At 48.8% G+C, this 15614-nt stretch overlaps 2 protein-coding genes across 2 annotated transcripts; both read right to left on the bottom strand.

The window, feature by feature from the left end:
• Positions 1 to 510: 510 nt before the first annotated feature.
• LOC109778804 (threonine--tRNA ligase, chloroplastic/mitochondrial 2) lies at positions 511 to 8246 on the bottom strand. Its single transcript, XM_020337390.4, has 15 exons — positions 7844 to 8246; positions 7492 to 7638; positions 7264 to 7411; positions 6897 to 7150; positions 6071 to 6448; positions 5301 to 5609; positions 5005 to 5205; positions 4612 to 4781; positions 3856 to 4017; positions 3572 to 3710; positions 2504 to 2602; positions 2313 to 2379; positions 1259 to 1480; positions 1042 to 1166; positions 511 to 943 (listed from the first exon to the last, which is right to left on the bottom strand). The coding sequence occupies exons 1-15, from the start codon at positions 8147 to 8149 to the stop codon at positions 863 to 865; spliced, it is 2808 nt and encodes a 935-aa protein (XP_020192979.2). The 5' UTR covers positions 8150 to 8246; the 3' UTR covers positions 511 to 862.
• A 3509-nt stretch (positions 8247 to 11755) lies between these two features.
• Positions 11756 to 14989, bottom strand: LOC109778805 (ADP,ATP carrier protein 1, mitochondrial). Its single transcript, XM_020337391.4, has 4 exons — positions 14771 to 14989; positions 13217 to 13697; positions 12457 to 12828; positions 11756 to 12359 (listed from the first exon to the last, which is right to left on the bottom strand). Exons 2-4 carry the CDS (start codon positions 13688 to 13690, stop codon positions 12063 to 12065), a joined length of 1143 nt encoding a protein of 380 aa, XP_020192980.1. The 5' UTR covers positions 13691 to 13697; positions 14771 to 14989; the 3' UTR covers positions 11756 to 12062.
• Positions 14990 to 15614: the final 625 nt, after the last annotated feature.

The following is a 15614-nucleotide window of genomic DNA, read 5'->3' as shown; positions in this document are numbered from 1 at the left end:
TTTTTGGATGTCACAAACATTTTTTAAATTCATGAACATTGATTCGAACCCAATTGTTTTTTAACATTACAAACTTTTAAAAAATCATGATTTTATTTATTATTTTGTGACCCCTTTTTCAAATTCATGAACAATTTTTAATTTCGCCAACAAATTTTCTACTTTGTGAACATTTTTCAAACCGCTCTTAGTGAAAAAGAGAGGCGATAGAGAGCAGAAATCGTAGTAGGCTCGTGGAGCCATCGATCCATGTGTGCGCCAATGGGCGAGCACACCCGACGCGCCATCGATTCAGCTGTAGGTGATTTCTCGGCCAGTATAATGTTGCTCTTGGTTCACTGCATCCGTCGGGCACACAAACCGGCCGGTCCCCGGTGTTTGCACCACCATGTCCATGTGGAAGTTAGGCAATTAGCAACTTACTCCACTAAGTCCGAAGCCAAAACAATCCCACTTACACATGACAAACAAAAGCCGCTGGTCAGAAGATGAATTCCAACCTTGAGAAAGTGAGTGGCAAATAATCCTTTCTTTCTCGAGCATTACACGAAGTGCGTGCAGCTGCATTGCTCCGGTGCATTACATGAACTCAACATTACAGCTCGTTCTTCAAAACAGACCCTGGCAAAGCGCTCTCTCACACACACAGACACGGGGACGCACTGGCATTACACATAAACCGAACCAATTTACACGCACGGACGCACCACAGGAAACAAGAGCCCTAAGGGCAACCACGAAAAACAGGTAGTAAAACGCAAGCGAAACAAAGACCGATCTGCTTCAACGGCAACAGTAGTAACCCAGGCAGGCAGGCAGGCAGGCACGTATCACTTCTACACGGCGGCCACACAGGTCGGACTCAGCCTGACGACGGCCACTCCCGGCGTATGTCGAAGGTGTAATTGATCTGCAGGTAGCACTTCCGGTCGTCGTCCAGGAACTGCCAAAGATCAAGAGAAACGTTCAACCGTCAGACCTCTGAATCCTGAAGCAGTTAGCATGCGCATCTCTGAACAATTAGTTTCGTCGTTTAGTTACCTTGGTCTTGGCAGAGTAGGATCCCCGGGCGAACATCCCGGACGGCGTGGTCTCCTCCGGCGTCACGTACGCGTACGGCTCCGGCTGCGGGCTGAACGTGCCCAGCATCTCCTTTGTGCTGTCAACTACACCAGCAAACCATCACAGTATGAGCAACCCAGCACACAATTCGTTAACTCGTCGATCGGTTTCATTGGTTTGGCTTTCCCTACTGCACCTTTGATGCCGGTCTTCCAGACGGTGTTGGTGTAGCGGAGGCCGGAGACGATGTTGTTGCTGACGGAGAAGGTGAACTTGAGCTTGTACGGGGAGCCTTCCTTGAGGGTGAACCACACCCCCTTGCCGCTGCTGGGCTCCACCGGCAGCGGCAGGAAGATGTCCGGCCGCCCGGGGGACTGGATGGACAGGCTCATAATCTTCACGTCCGGCTCCAGCGTCTCTGCACCAATCAGTCAATCAATCACCGTGCATTCGAATCTCACATCAAAATGTGACGCCAATCAAATAACGGATCGTTTTGAATTCTAAATTCTGATGGAAGAAATGCCTTCCTAAAACATGAACGTTCTTAACGGTTTATGCTGTTAGACAAAAATAAGGTTGCCTTCCCTCAATTATGCCCTGCAAGACGTGCTGGGCATAATCGGACCAAAAGTCGCAAAGACTTAGCTATCACCACGACAAATCATGCATTATTCCCGGGATACATCACTTTCAGGATAGCAACAAGGCACTACTCATATATCAGTACTACTACCCTGAATCCGAAGTCTGAAAATTCTGAATGCATATCCGTCAATGGCGAAGGCACAATAGTTCAACCATGCACGGCAACGTACGGGGACCGACCAGACCAGTGCATTCGAGAAAACGGGGGCTCCATGTGTCTGTTTTTTTCCTACGAAATGATTAGCACGGAAGGACAAGGCCGGACGACCTAGCCAACGGAGCCCACCACCTTTTAAAATTTTCTCCGCTCCAGTTCTCCTGTTGAGTACTGGCCGGCCGGCCGGTGCACAGACGGAGTCGTAAAAACGCTCTATAATTAAGCACGGAAAGCAACGGGTGGTTTCACGGGGCCGTGCGTGTTGACGACGGAACACGGCGGTGCTCACATGCCAAACTGCGCAAGTGCTGGTGTCCTACGTACACGTACTGGTGGTGGTGGTGCCCGCCATCACGCAGGATTCACGAGGACGAGACAATTGAACGCAAGCAATTATCGATTTGGCCGGCCGAGAAGTTGTTGCATGGTTGAAGAAGTTGTTTACCTCCCACGGAGTTCAAATCCACGCTGCCGAGCAGCTGCTCCTTCCACCTCCTCAGGCTCTCGTCGTCCTGTAACAATGTCACGGAGAAAGGAGACGCATCAATCGATCCATCCATCGGTCGGCGGCAGGCAGCTAGAAGAAGAATTCAGGCGCGCGATGGTGCGAGAATGCGGCGCATGCTGACATATTACCTTGTCCTTCTCGAGCTGGTCCTTGATGCTGAGGATGGGGCCGAGGTCGATGTGCTCGGGGACCTTCTCGCCGTCCTCGTCGTCCTCCTCCAGCTCGCCCTTGCCGCAATGCGGCGCCGCCGCGACGTCGCCGCCGCACTTCTTCCCGTTCGTCGCCGCGGCGTCCCCGGCCCCGCCGTTGCCGTTGCCGTGCTCCGCCACCGCCGCCGCGCACTCCTTGGCCTCCGCAGGCCCGGCCGCGGCCATGTCGGCGACCTTGGAGCAGGAGATGGCTTCCACCGCCGACGACATCCTCAACTCACCTCACCAGCCGCGCAACAATGGCTGCCCCTTCAACGGCTAGCCAAGAAGGTGGAGACAAAAAGAGGAGAGCGTGGCAAAAAGGCGCGGACGGTGGATGGAGGCGGCACGGGCACCGAGAGCTCGCTGGGGGGCACCAAAAGGAGAGAACGCGCTGGTAGAGGAGGAACGTCGAAGCGGATTCGGACAGGGGGAAAGGGGCGCGGCGCAAGGCTCCAAAAAGAGAGCGCGCGGATCAGAGGGAGAGAGCCAAGGGGTGAGGGACGGGACGGTTGGATCCAGGCAGCTAGCAATGCAATGGCAGCAGCGCGCCAGAGAGGATAAGGAGGTTTTAATTCCACTGCGCGAGCGAGGGTGGTGGTGGTGGGAGGGAGGAGGAGACCAGGGGAGGGGAGTGGTGGAGACGACGTGATGGTCACGACTGAAGAAGCCCTCCCGCTCGCGGCACTGCACGCGCTGGTACAACTGTACGAGCGTTAGTTGGGACGTTTTATTGCTGATTGATCATGATCATGTGTGTGAGAACCCCTGCTCGTAGATAGAGTCGAGTTCCTGCTAAAAAAAGATGTAGTCGAGTTAGTGCAGATTAATGGGCCTTTTTTCTTTTCCGTATCTCACAGATCATTGTTGTGTTTCTCAAAGAAAAAAGACATTGCTGTGAATGCAACCGAAAAATGGTGCCGCGCATGATTTGTAAGCTGGCAAACCCAGCAAACTTGCTCAATTCGATGTGGGCTTTTAATTTAATAATAGTACTTCATTTCTTACGCAATTAATTTTCCCCATAGCAATCCTGGCATTAGAAGTGCCACGCTTCATAATTATAAATCGCGAATTACAAATAGCTGCAAAGGCTTTAGGGGTAATCCACGTTTCTCCACCCTTTCCGCCCAGGAAGATGACGGCTCTGTAAAATTGAGTTATTTCTTGTGTTGTGTATGAGGATGCGCTCCTCTGCTACGTGGTCCCACCACTTTATGCTGCTGCTAGATCTTTTACTGACGTCGCGGGGTAAGTGAAGATCTGATCTGGGACGGGGGTGGAGAAGTTACCTATCCCAGTGTCCTCCAGCCTGCAGGTTTTTGTCCCAGGTGTTGTCGACTTGCCCGGTAAAATTTGGTCCGTCCATCACGCTCCAATCATAGATCCGCACGACGCCGTCCCACCCGCAGCGAGCGATGCCCCAATCAATCGGGTCGGGTCGGGTCCCCCGCCTCACAGGCGCAGACAGACCAATTCATCTCGGCGGCACGACTTCACGACTCAGCACCGCACACAATTGGTCGCTCTGCAGCAGCAAGTGGCCATTACAGTTTGTCTGCCGACCAGGCAAACAACGCAGAAAATACGCCCGCGCATCCATCCTGCTGAGTGGGTTTAGCCCACAGCCCAGTGACAGGGGCCGGTCAAATCAAGCCCACCGCTGCCTGGAGTCTGGAGATTCATGACACGACATGTCAATGATGTGCAGTGCAATGCAGATTGCAATCAAGCTGAAAACTTGCACTGAAATGTGGTCACAAATTATGTACAATGAAGAATGTTGGGCTTCTGTTCCTGACTGGAGTATAATGTGGTGATGGCAGTTCTGCACAAAATTGTTGGACCTCCGTCGCTCAGTTTCGTCGGAGGCGCTCCGGTGGGCGCTGTACGGTGTATGTGCAGCAGAAGGTCTAGTGCTCTACAATATGAACTGGAGTTTAATAGACTGGGGTATCTACAGCGAAGATTTTTCAGCAACGGCCGATTGGATTTTGCTGATGAAATCGTCGACGGGCATGGTGCCCATCTCCCCGTTATGCCTGGACCTGATGGTGAGAGTCCTAGCTTCGACTTCCTTGGGGCCAACGACCGCCATGAGCGGCACCTTTTGTGTTTCGGCGTTTCTGATTAACTTCGGCAGACGTTCGCCGTGGCATACCTCGGCGCGGATACCTCTCGATTTCAGTTCTGAAGCCACCTCATTACAGTACTGCAGCTGAAAACATGAAAGGAAGATGCCATGGCTTCGTAAGAGGTGCTAACAAAATCAAGCATCTGATATGTGTGTGCCGTGCAAATAACAAATAAAAGGATGTTGCTGTCCTGCCTAGGGTCACCTAGATATACAGTACCTTTTTTACTTTGCACAAATCTACCACAGTACAAGGTAAAAATATTGGTTTAACAAGTGAAACTAATGCAAGGTAAAGGGAGCAAACCTCATTGTTTGTGACAGGTAGAATACGAGCTTGGGTTGGAGCAAGCCAAAGTGGAAAATCACCAGCGTAGTTTTCAATGAGGATGCCAAAAAAGCGCTCCAAAGACCCAAGGATGGCTCTATGAATCATGATAGGCCGTTTCTTCTCAGTATGCGAGTCAACATAAGTGATGTCAAACCGTTCAGGCAAATTGAAGTCAACCTAAAATATAAGAAAATCGAATGATGTTATATGCCCTTTTCCCTCAAAGAATCCACAAAATTTGCTTATTCTTCGTAGAAAAATATATAACTTACCTGCACAGTGGAACATTGCCATTTTCTTCCAAGAGCGTCCTCAATTTTCAAATCAATTTTTGGACCATAGAAAGCACCTCCCCCTTCATCAACCGTGTATCCCCAACCTTTATCATCTAGCGCATCTTTCAGAGCAATTGTTGCCTTTTCCCATATGTCGTCACTGCCAACAGATTTTTCTGGCCTGGTTGAAAGGTTTACCTCATAATTCCGGAAGCCAAACTGCCCCAGTATTTCTTCAGTTAAATCAAGAACTCCTCTAATTTCATCTTTTATCTGGTCTTCGAGACAAAATATGTGGGCATCATCCTGCATAATAAACATATTTTATACATTTTTACAATGAACATTTGACAGATATTTGTATGGTCTAAAACTTGTTGCAGGCACCTAGAACAACACATGTTAGTAATGTCAGAGTAGTGGGCATAATTTTAACAAAATCATATAATATACAGAACTGTGAGTCGGGACCTCCACGTTTTCTTAATAGGACACAAGAAAAGGTCTGCCTAGGGAATTACTGAACGATGGCTTTACTTAAGCATCCATGCTAGTTAAGATAGCAATGTGGAAAATAGTCCAGAGAAAATGAAGAAAAAATGCAGAACGCTTCTAGAAAAGAACAAATGCCTAAGTACGACAAAGCATATACCATCTCAGAAAACACAAAACCTTGCATAACATTCAATACTTATCTTGTGGTTGCAGAATACAGGAAAACATCGTCATGCAATCAGACAGAATCAAATTCGGAATCAAGGAACTACCTGTGTGAACCCTCTTACGCGGAACAGCCCATGCAGAGCACCAGAGAGCTCATATCTATAGACAGTTCCAAGCTCTGCCACTCTGATGGGTAAATCCCTGTATGATTGTAGCTTTCTCTTGTATACCAAGATGTGGTAAGGGCAATTCATGGGCCGAAGTTGATATGGCTCATCTTCTACATCCATTTGGTTGTACATATTCTCTTTGTAGAAATCTATATGTCCGCTAATCTTCCAGAGATCAGCCTTCGCAACATGCGGAGTGTACAATAGATCATAACCACGTTGCAGGTGAGTTTGTTTCCACGAATCTTCTAAAATGTGTCTGATGATAGCACCTTTTGGATGCCAGAATACTAAACCCCCACCAGCATCTTCCTGTTAAAAGTTCATCGGCTACAATCACTATTAACAAAAACAACATATCACATATGCACAGATAGCAAGGTATTTACAGAGGTCGGGTCTGGATGCCAATGCCAAAGTAATAAAATTGATAATTTTGTTAGAATTGACAGTGACAGCAAATATCTGTGAATGCAGATGTGTTGTCAAAATAAGACCACTGCTAGGCCATAACGAGTGAAGGGATCACTTCATATCACATGGTGTGGTATATCATTTAATTACTTTGGTTGGATCTGTTGGTCACTTCCTTGCAAGCATGAATGGTAGCATGATGGCATCAAACTTTTAGGGGTCAACAAAATGGTGAAGTCCGATACTGTCGGACACTAGGAAGGTTAAGGCCATGCTTCAATTACTAAGGGATTACTATCAGATGGTTCCTTAAGTAAATGTTAGAAGTAAGAATGTAAGATCATACCTGTATAGAGAACAGATCAAGGTCCTGACCTAGTCGCCGATGGTCTCTGCGCTTGGCCTCCTCCTTGAAGTGGATGTAAGCCTTCAATTGATCTTCACTCTCCCATGCAGTCCCATATATCCTTTGTAGCATTTGATTATTCTCATCACCCCTCCAGTAAGCACCAGCAACAGACTCAAGCTCAACAGCCTTTCTCTGTATCTTGCCAGTAGACTCAACATGAGGGCCAGCACACAGATCCCACCACTCTTCTCCTGCATGACCCAATAAATTCAGCAGTAAGTACATAAAATCCACCAATCAGTATTCAGTAATAGCAAATAACAGGCATCGGACAAGTAAGCTGATACCGAACAATAATATTTACCAATGTGATAAATTGTGATGGGTTCTTCCTTAATTCTCTCCAAAATCTCCAGCTTATATGGCTCGTTAAGTGCTTGGATCCTCTTTTGAGCCTCTTCCCTGGACACCTCCTCCCTCACCAATGGAAGGTTCCGTCGAATGATTCGGTCCTACCAACATACATACCATGGTAAACAAGTTAAATCCCTCGCCCGACACTTAGAAATCCAATCCGTGATCAAATGCTCACCATCTCCTTCTTGATCTTCTTGAGGTCCTTATCCGTCAGGGGCTCCATGTCGAAGTCGTAGTAGAAGCCATTGTCTATCCAGGGGCCTATGGTCACTTTGGAGTCGGGGAACAGCTTCTGGACGGCCATGGCCATGACATGGGCACACTGCAACAGCGAGCAACCATGCAACAGAAATTAACCAACACTGCTACAGTTGGGACAGTAACAAAGCTGACTAACTGAACACGAAATCAGCCAACATCAAGTCAGCAACACGCATCGAACGATAAGAAAATGAATGACTGAAGCAACTGCAACTATGGCAGTTGAAACACGGAGGAAGAAGGGAAATGGAGGGCAGGAGCAGTACGGTGTGGCGGATGCGCAGCAGGTTCTCGGAGGACTCGTTGGTGGGGAGCACGACGCGCGCCTGCGCCTCCACCTCCTCCGCGGCCGTTTCGCTCGGGGCCGCGCCTCCCGTTGCCTCGGCGGCCTCCGGTGCCGCTGCCGAGGTCGAGGCGGAGCGTACGGCGGTGCGTGGGGGGCCACGGGAGGAGAGGGGTTCGAGGGGAACGAACCCGCGCGGGAAGGCGGCGGTCCGGCAGCGGCGCGGCGAGGAGCGGACGGGGAGGTGACGGTGGTGGGAACGGAGCAAGGGGGCGGAGAGAGTCGCCATTCGGGTCGGCCGGGCGGCGCCGAGGTCCGGGTGGGAGCGTGTGGCGGGCGTTGGGCTCTTGGCACGCTGGTCGTTGGATATCCTCTCATCGTGTAGCAGCTGAAGCCGCGCTCGTCAGATTGTTCACGGTTTTACACCTGCACCAGCGACAAAGCGTCCTCTGCCATGGCACCCGCTGCACACTTTTTTTCATCGTTTCGTGAGTGAACTCTTTGGTTCGGTCCGCTTAAGTTCTAACAAGTCGCGTAGATGTATGTCACGAAATGCAAATTTCCAAAACCAATCCACTAGGAGCATCTTCAATAGATGATGTATATTTTGATGCTTCAAATCGGTGATGTAAAAATTTGAAGCATCAAAAAATATTTTTTACATCTTCAAAAAAGTCTCAACTTCAACAAATAATCCAAAACGAAGATGTAAAAGAGCAATTCCAACAGACGGTCCAAAATGAAGATGTAAAACCGGTCGTTGGCCGCGGCTGCTGTTCAGCCGCGGTTTTGCGTTAAAATATCATTTAAAATCCCTAACAGAAGTGCATCGTCGTCATCATGGTTTCAAATCCCTAACAAAAGTGCATCGTCATCATCATAGTTTCAAATCCCTCTACCATAAATGCATAGTCTCAATCAAAGTTTTTCGCTCTACAAATTAAAATGCACATGAATATCATTCATGCGAGTCATCAACACCACCGGCGTTATAAACCGTGGTACGATCATCATCATCACCGGCTTCTTTGTCGACGTTATGAAACGGTGAAGTCTCATTGCCAGGAGCACCCGAAGCACCTTCATTGCCTCCCATGCCGGTCATGTTGCCGACGAAGCCACCTCCAACGACACTCATGTTGTCGCCATAGTCACCTCCGAAGCCACCCATCATGTTGCCACCAAAGCCACCTCCCATGCCGGTCATGTTGCCTCCGAAGCCACCTCCCATGCCACCAAAGCCACCTTCTATGTTGCCACCGAAGCCACCTCCCATGTTTCCGCCAAATGCACCATTCATGACACCTCCCATCATGTTCATGTAGCCACCCATGGCACCTCCCATGCCTCCTCCCATGGCACCTCCCATGCCTCCTCCCATCATCATTTGCCTCATGAGCATTGGCTTCTTCATGAGCATTTCATCGCGACAAAGTTCAACATAGGCCTTTGCCTTGGGATCAAGAGTAGATGTATCCATAAACATAAACTTGAGTGCCTTCTCCTTGACCATCTTCATCTGCTCGGCCGCGGCCTTTTTCTCCTCTAGGTCCACCTTCCTCTCCTCGGTCGCCGCCAACCTCTCCTCGGCCGCCGCCCTCCGCCACTCGGCCTCACTCCTCTCGACTATTTCCTTGAGCTTCAACATTCTTTTTCTTCAGCATACTCTTTCCTTGTCGTGACAATGGCATCAAATCCTTCCTTGAGATCATTGTCTCTGGCCTTGGCTCTCTTCACTTTCTTGTTTCCATTGGGCCTATAAGATTTTGTCGCGGAGTGAGGAGTGGGGCTCCTTCTTTCCTCACCGGCGACATCTTCATCCTCAATCACCACACTCTTCTTCTTCGAAGCATCAAAAGTCTCTCTAGTTTTCCACTTCTCCTCATCCTTGAGCTCTTTGTAGCAATGATGAAAAGTGAAAGCTTTTCCTTGTTTCTTCTTCTTCTCGCCTTTCATGTTCCTCACTCGAAATAATCCTTGCGCAATCATTTTCTATAATAAAACAACCAACACGTCATCATCAAAATGTGGAACAATCCAATACTTGAGAAAGCACGCACGAAGAGGAAATATTTACCAAGTCACTATCACCGCAACCACTTGGGTTCATGCGAACAACATTTGACAAGCAACCGGCCCACTTTTGGCATTCGGCGTTGATGGTGGACCAACGTTGGCGAAGAGAGTCGCTCGAACGGAAGTGACCACTTGTGTTGCGCTCATCAAAGTAATCCTTGATGCGTTGCCAATAGGTGTTTACCGTTTGGTCGCTTCCAACGGATGCATCTTGAGAGACTTTCTTCCATGTGGTGCATATCAACACATCCTCGCATTGGTATAATTTTCACTTCTTCCCTTCGCAACAAAGCCCTCATCGTCCATGTCAAGATTGTCGTCACCATATTGGGTTTCATATTCTTGTGACACATACTCGTGCGACACAATCATCATTTCCCACATTTGTCGCGTGCATGAAAGCTTCATCATCAAGACTACAATTGGACGTACAAACATTCAACATCACATTCAATTTGAAACAACAAACGAGAGCACAAAAGAATTTTTTACCTTTGCGACATATCATCGAACATGTTGGAGGTGGTGGTCGTCGGCGTGGCCACATCTTCCTCCACGGCCGGCGGTGGCGACGGCGGAGGTCGAGGAATGGCTCCTTGGCTGCTGGAGGACGCCGCCGGCCGTGGCTACAAATCGTCGGCCCGAGCCACCGCGGCTGCCTTCGAGATTTTGGCCGGCCAAGCCGCACTTTCGGCCACGATTCGCCGACCGTTTGCCTCCGCCTCATGCCTTCGTAGGAACCACCGGCGCGATGGCGACCGGCCGGGGCGGCGCGAATCCAGGCCGACGGGCGGGGGGCATCGGCATGGACGCGGTCGCGGAGGGCGAGTTCGCCGCTGCGGCGACGACATGGGTCAGCCCACCGGCTGCGGCGATGACATGGGTCAGCCCACCGGCTGCGGCGGCGGACGGGCGGGTCGTGGGTGGGCGGGGAAATGAAATGAACTAGAGTTGGTTTCGCGGGCAGCTGCGGTTTTACATCAGATGTATCTCGTGAATGCAAATTTGCATCACGAAGTGTTGTATTTTACATCTCCAGAAGGCGGTGATGTAGTTCTTTTTACATATAAACCATCTGTTGGAGTAGCGTTTTTTGCTCTCGAAGCTTTAAAAGTTGGTTATTTTTACATATGGACCGTCTATTGAATATGCTCTAGGGGCTCTTTAATCTGCAGGATTGTAAAAACACAAGAAAAAAAAAACATACTAGGATAGGTGGAAGTGGCTGCTTGAGTTTCTGCAAATGATTCAATCCTGAATATGTTGTTTGATCGTGTCACAGAAAAACAGATGATTTTTTTCAAGATGATGCCTTGTGAACAAATCCTATAGGATTCAATCCTGGGAATCAAACTACCATAGATTTCAAACCCTATGGCCCTAAATTCGGTGCTAACTTAGATGGGTCATTTTCAAATCACTTATGGCATGGAGAAGCAAAAGATGGTACACGTCTTGTTTTCGTAAGAGATATTCAAATGTACAGGTTAAACAGGAAGAGAGAAAACCATCAAAAGCATAATCTGCTAGCTAAGAATACAAAGGTAGAACTCATGTGTTGCAAATGTTTTTGTAAGTCAAAACTTTTCAAACTTACTACTATTTATATGAAATCTAAATGTAAATGTTTTTCTCCACAAATTTGATCAAAGTTTGCGAGGTTTGACTTGTATGCACTACATTTCAAAACTGAGGTAGTACTAACGAGAATAATAGGCATCTCACGAACAAAACGAGTATAACAAGAATCATAGGGCAAAGCAACAGATTCTACAAACTAAACAATGCAAACAGAAATAGAATGTCAAGACCAACAGAATAAACTTGGACCATAATAATCTCAGTCGGATTCGAGGACAATGTATTTAAGGAAAATTGCCCAGTAACGATTCAGGGCACATACTCGGACTCAAACTCAACCCCTATGATAGTAAATGTTTTGAGAACGCTGCCGCCAACCTACGACAACCTCTGGAGTTCGATGCCTCCACCAAAAACGAATGTTGGGAAAATCCACCCTCTACAGAAATTATTGCCTTCCAACGTTAAAAAGATAAAAGTTCGCCAGATCCTCGAAGGGCAGGACTGGGAACAGACTTCTCTTGTTCGTCATCATTTCTTCCCGTCTAGGCACCGCCTGAGCCGTACTTCTTGCCGAAGAAGAGGATCTGGAGCTGATCATAGCCGGAGAGCACACCAGCACCAGCAATGGCTCGGAGGATGTTGGCACCAGCACCCTTGAAGAGGGACTTGGCACCCTCCTTCGCCAGGATCTGCTGGAAAGCATCCAAGGAGCTCTTGTACTTGACAGCCTCTCCAGAGGTCATCATCATCCTTCTGCGGACGGTGTCAATGGGGTAAGATGCAAGACCTGCACCGTTGGTGATCAACCAACCAAGAGCAAAGCTGGCAAAGAAGTTGTCCTGCACACAGGTGAAAGGTTTGCATGAATGTCAGTGGCACCACACAAACTAGAGAAATTTGTAAATAGAATGAATGTTGCGAGGTACTAGAACAAACCTGGAGAGTGCCAGTGAGGAGAACTGGCTTCAGAGAGTCATACAGTCCAAAGTACAGACCACGGTAGACAATGATTCCAACACAGGAGATGTTGAATCCACGGTAAAGCCCAGCAATACCATCTGACTTGAGAGTCTTGCGGTAGACATCAACCAGGCCATTGAACTGCCTCTCACCTCCACCCTTGGATGCCTTTGCGTCATTGGCCAGCCTTGTCCTAGCATAGTCAAGGGAGTACACGAAGAACAGCGAGGAAGCACCAGCTGCACCACCAGAAGCAAGGTTGCCACCGAACCACTTCCAGTAACCATCCTTGTCCTTCTTGAAGTTGAACATCCTCTTGAAGTAATCCTTGAATGCAAAGTTCAAAGCCTAGGAAAAAGACAAATGAATTAGATCAAGTTAGAACAAGAAAACAATAGCAAAAGAATAATAATGGTACATAAAACTAGCATAAGCTGTATGAAATGAAATATTTGAACCACAATTTCTGGATACAATAGAGATATTCAATTCTATCTCCTAAAGTGCATCAGCTGTAAAACTAGGCATTCAAAAACAGAAGACAAACAGATGATAGATGTTTATTAGACTACCATCAAGAGCATCATCACAAATAACATTACAGCCAGATTGTTAAATGCCACATTTCATGTGAAGTTCAAAGACTGAGAATAGGCATTCAACATACACCATTACCATCATGTGAGCATGAAAGCTAATGAAAATAAGCACAACAAAAACAACAACATATGGATACCTGAGTTGGGAAGTAACGGATGACGTTAGCAGTGTTTCCTCTCCACAGTGAGCCAAAGCCTTCATCCTTGATGGTGCGCCCAAAGCAGTCACCAATACCCTTGTATGGCTCAGAGAGCCTGCCAGCCTTGATCATCTCATCCTGGTTCTGGATAAGCAGCTTAACACGCTCAATAGGAGCTGCAGCAGTCTTGGAAACTGCAGCTGACACTCCTCCCATGAGGAAGTCAATCGCAAAGTTCTTGACACCTTTCTTCTCAGGGGGTGCATTGGCAAACAATGGAGAAGATGACATCATTGGGACACTGATGCCAAGGTTCTGAGTCATGTAGCTGCTTGTGGTGAAGCGCCTCTCATAGGATGGCACAGAAGGGCAGATGTTGCGAGCACGAACACCCTCAGAGAAGCTGGAGGCAAGGTGGAACTGTCCACCAAACTTCTGCATGACAGACGGGTGGTTAGCACGGTCCGCCATCTCTGACCTGCAACAACAATCAAACCAATGTATAAGTTAGCAAGCTTGATGTAATAATGAAACGGTGTATAAACTAACATACGGCCAGGAAATAACAAGTAAATCAGGTAAACCGTACTATCTCATATAGATATATAATAACACAATTGTACCATAGCCATCTCTACAACTTGGTTAGCCCTAATCTGTAAGAACTCATTTTAGAAATTTACTGATAATCCCTGCTAGCAACATAATTAATAAACAGAGTAGTATTGCATGCTGACAGAAAACCTAGTTGAGACGCTTGAAAATAATCAAATGGGATAATAAAAACATGGCAATCACAATCAGCACATAATGCTAAACTGAAATTAGGTTCAATCCAGGTGGATCAACCGAGTCAAAGTGCATCATTAACAGAAACAACTCAATGAGGCCTAAAACCCACACTACGACATCAACAGATCTACCTAATCATGAGCAAAGACACGGCTTTCAATTGGTGCGTGTCATGTGCAACAGAAATCTACTTGCATCTAAACAAACAAAGGCGAACAAACAGGTCAGGATCTGTAGACATTAACTGCTTCTATTGCCACAACATCCAAGTAAAAAACACCATTTCTACGTCAGGTCAACAGATCAGATAGCACAAAATAAGACTGGATCTAATTGCACAAGAAGACCTTTTATCTCACACCCCAGCTTACACGTACGGGGACAACGGCTTCCGGATCCAGAGATCCAAAACACCAACGCGATCCAGATGAAAACAAACTAGGATCGTGCAAAACGACGGGAAAAAACAGGCATCTACACACGAGATCTGACGAACAAATGAACCAGCGAGTTACCGAACAACAGATCCTCCTTACCGGAGAGGAAGGAGGCACGGATCTGATCACCGAGGACCCGAGACTAGCGCCAGACCGAGGTGAACCGAACCGGAACGAACACAAATGGATCTACTCGACCAACGGGGAGGCAGATCTATATATACGCCGCGAGCACGGACGGCCGCGGCTCGCCACAAAGCCAGAAATAGACTACCGAGAACGAAGAGGAGGGGGGTGGGCGGCCATGCGCGGAGGAACTCACCCTTCGGAAACGGAGGCGATGGGATGGTGGCTCTTCCCGGCTCGGCGGCTCCGCTCCTTCCGGTCTTGCGGTGAGAGAGAGAGAGGGGTGGCCAGGCGCTGCGGGGCGGGGGAATATATGCGAGGGGGCTAGGGTTTGCGGGATGCGGGCCTCTTTATCTTCGCCCGCCCGTCCCTCCCGTGGAGCGGGGCGGGTCGGGTCGTTCTCGCGGGGGCCGTTACGGCGCGGCGTGCTCGGCTGGCGGTGTGCGGAGGGATCCCGGCCATTTCCCGTGCGTACCCGCGCCGTAGGGCGGGTGCGGGATCTGGGCCGTCGATCGGTCCGGGGTTGGTGGATCTGCGGCGGTGGGCCGCGCGGGTGGCGGCGTCTCCGGCGGTGGGGGCAGGTTCGTCTCGTGCCGGGTCTTTCGAGTCGTTCCATTCTACTGATCCGCTGCGGGCGGACGCGCACCGCACAGCGGCTTCCGCGAATGGGAGGGGGCGTGCAGTGCTGGCGTGCGGTGTGCCCGTTTGTTTGGAGAAAAAATGGATCGACGGAAGAGTCGTGTTTGGACTTTGGGGTGGTCAGATGGGATCGGGCGGGCGCGGGGGCTGGTTGGTTGGGGCCGGGTGGGGTGGTGTGTGAATGGGAAAGGAAATGCGGAACATGGGCTCGTGCGGTGCGTGCGGAACGTGCAAGTGGGTGGGCTGGGAAGAATTGGAATATCGCCTCTTCTTTTTCCCTTCTGGGGCCCTTGGATGAAGGATGGATGGATGGTCAGCTAGGATGCACCGCCGTGGCGTAGCTCAATCATATCGTTTGTTTATGCGGTGGAGCACTACTTTTCCTCTCTGGAAGAAAGTAT

Source organism: Aegilops tauschii, chromosome 6 (genome assembly GCF_002575655.3).
Source record: "Aegilops tauschii subsp. strangulata cultivar AL8/78 chromosome 6, Aet v6.0, whole genome shotgun sequence".
Lineage (NCBI taxonomy): Eukaryota > Viridiplantae > Streptophyta > Magnoliopsida > Poales > Poaceae > Aegilops > Aegilops tauschii.
Note: the sequence above shows the minus strand (reverse complement) of the source record. Positions and strands in the feature narration are given on the sequence as shown.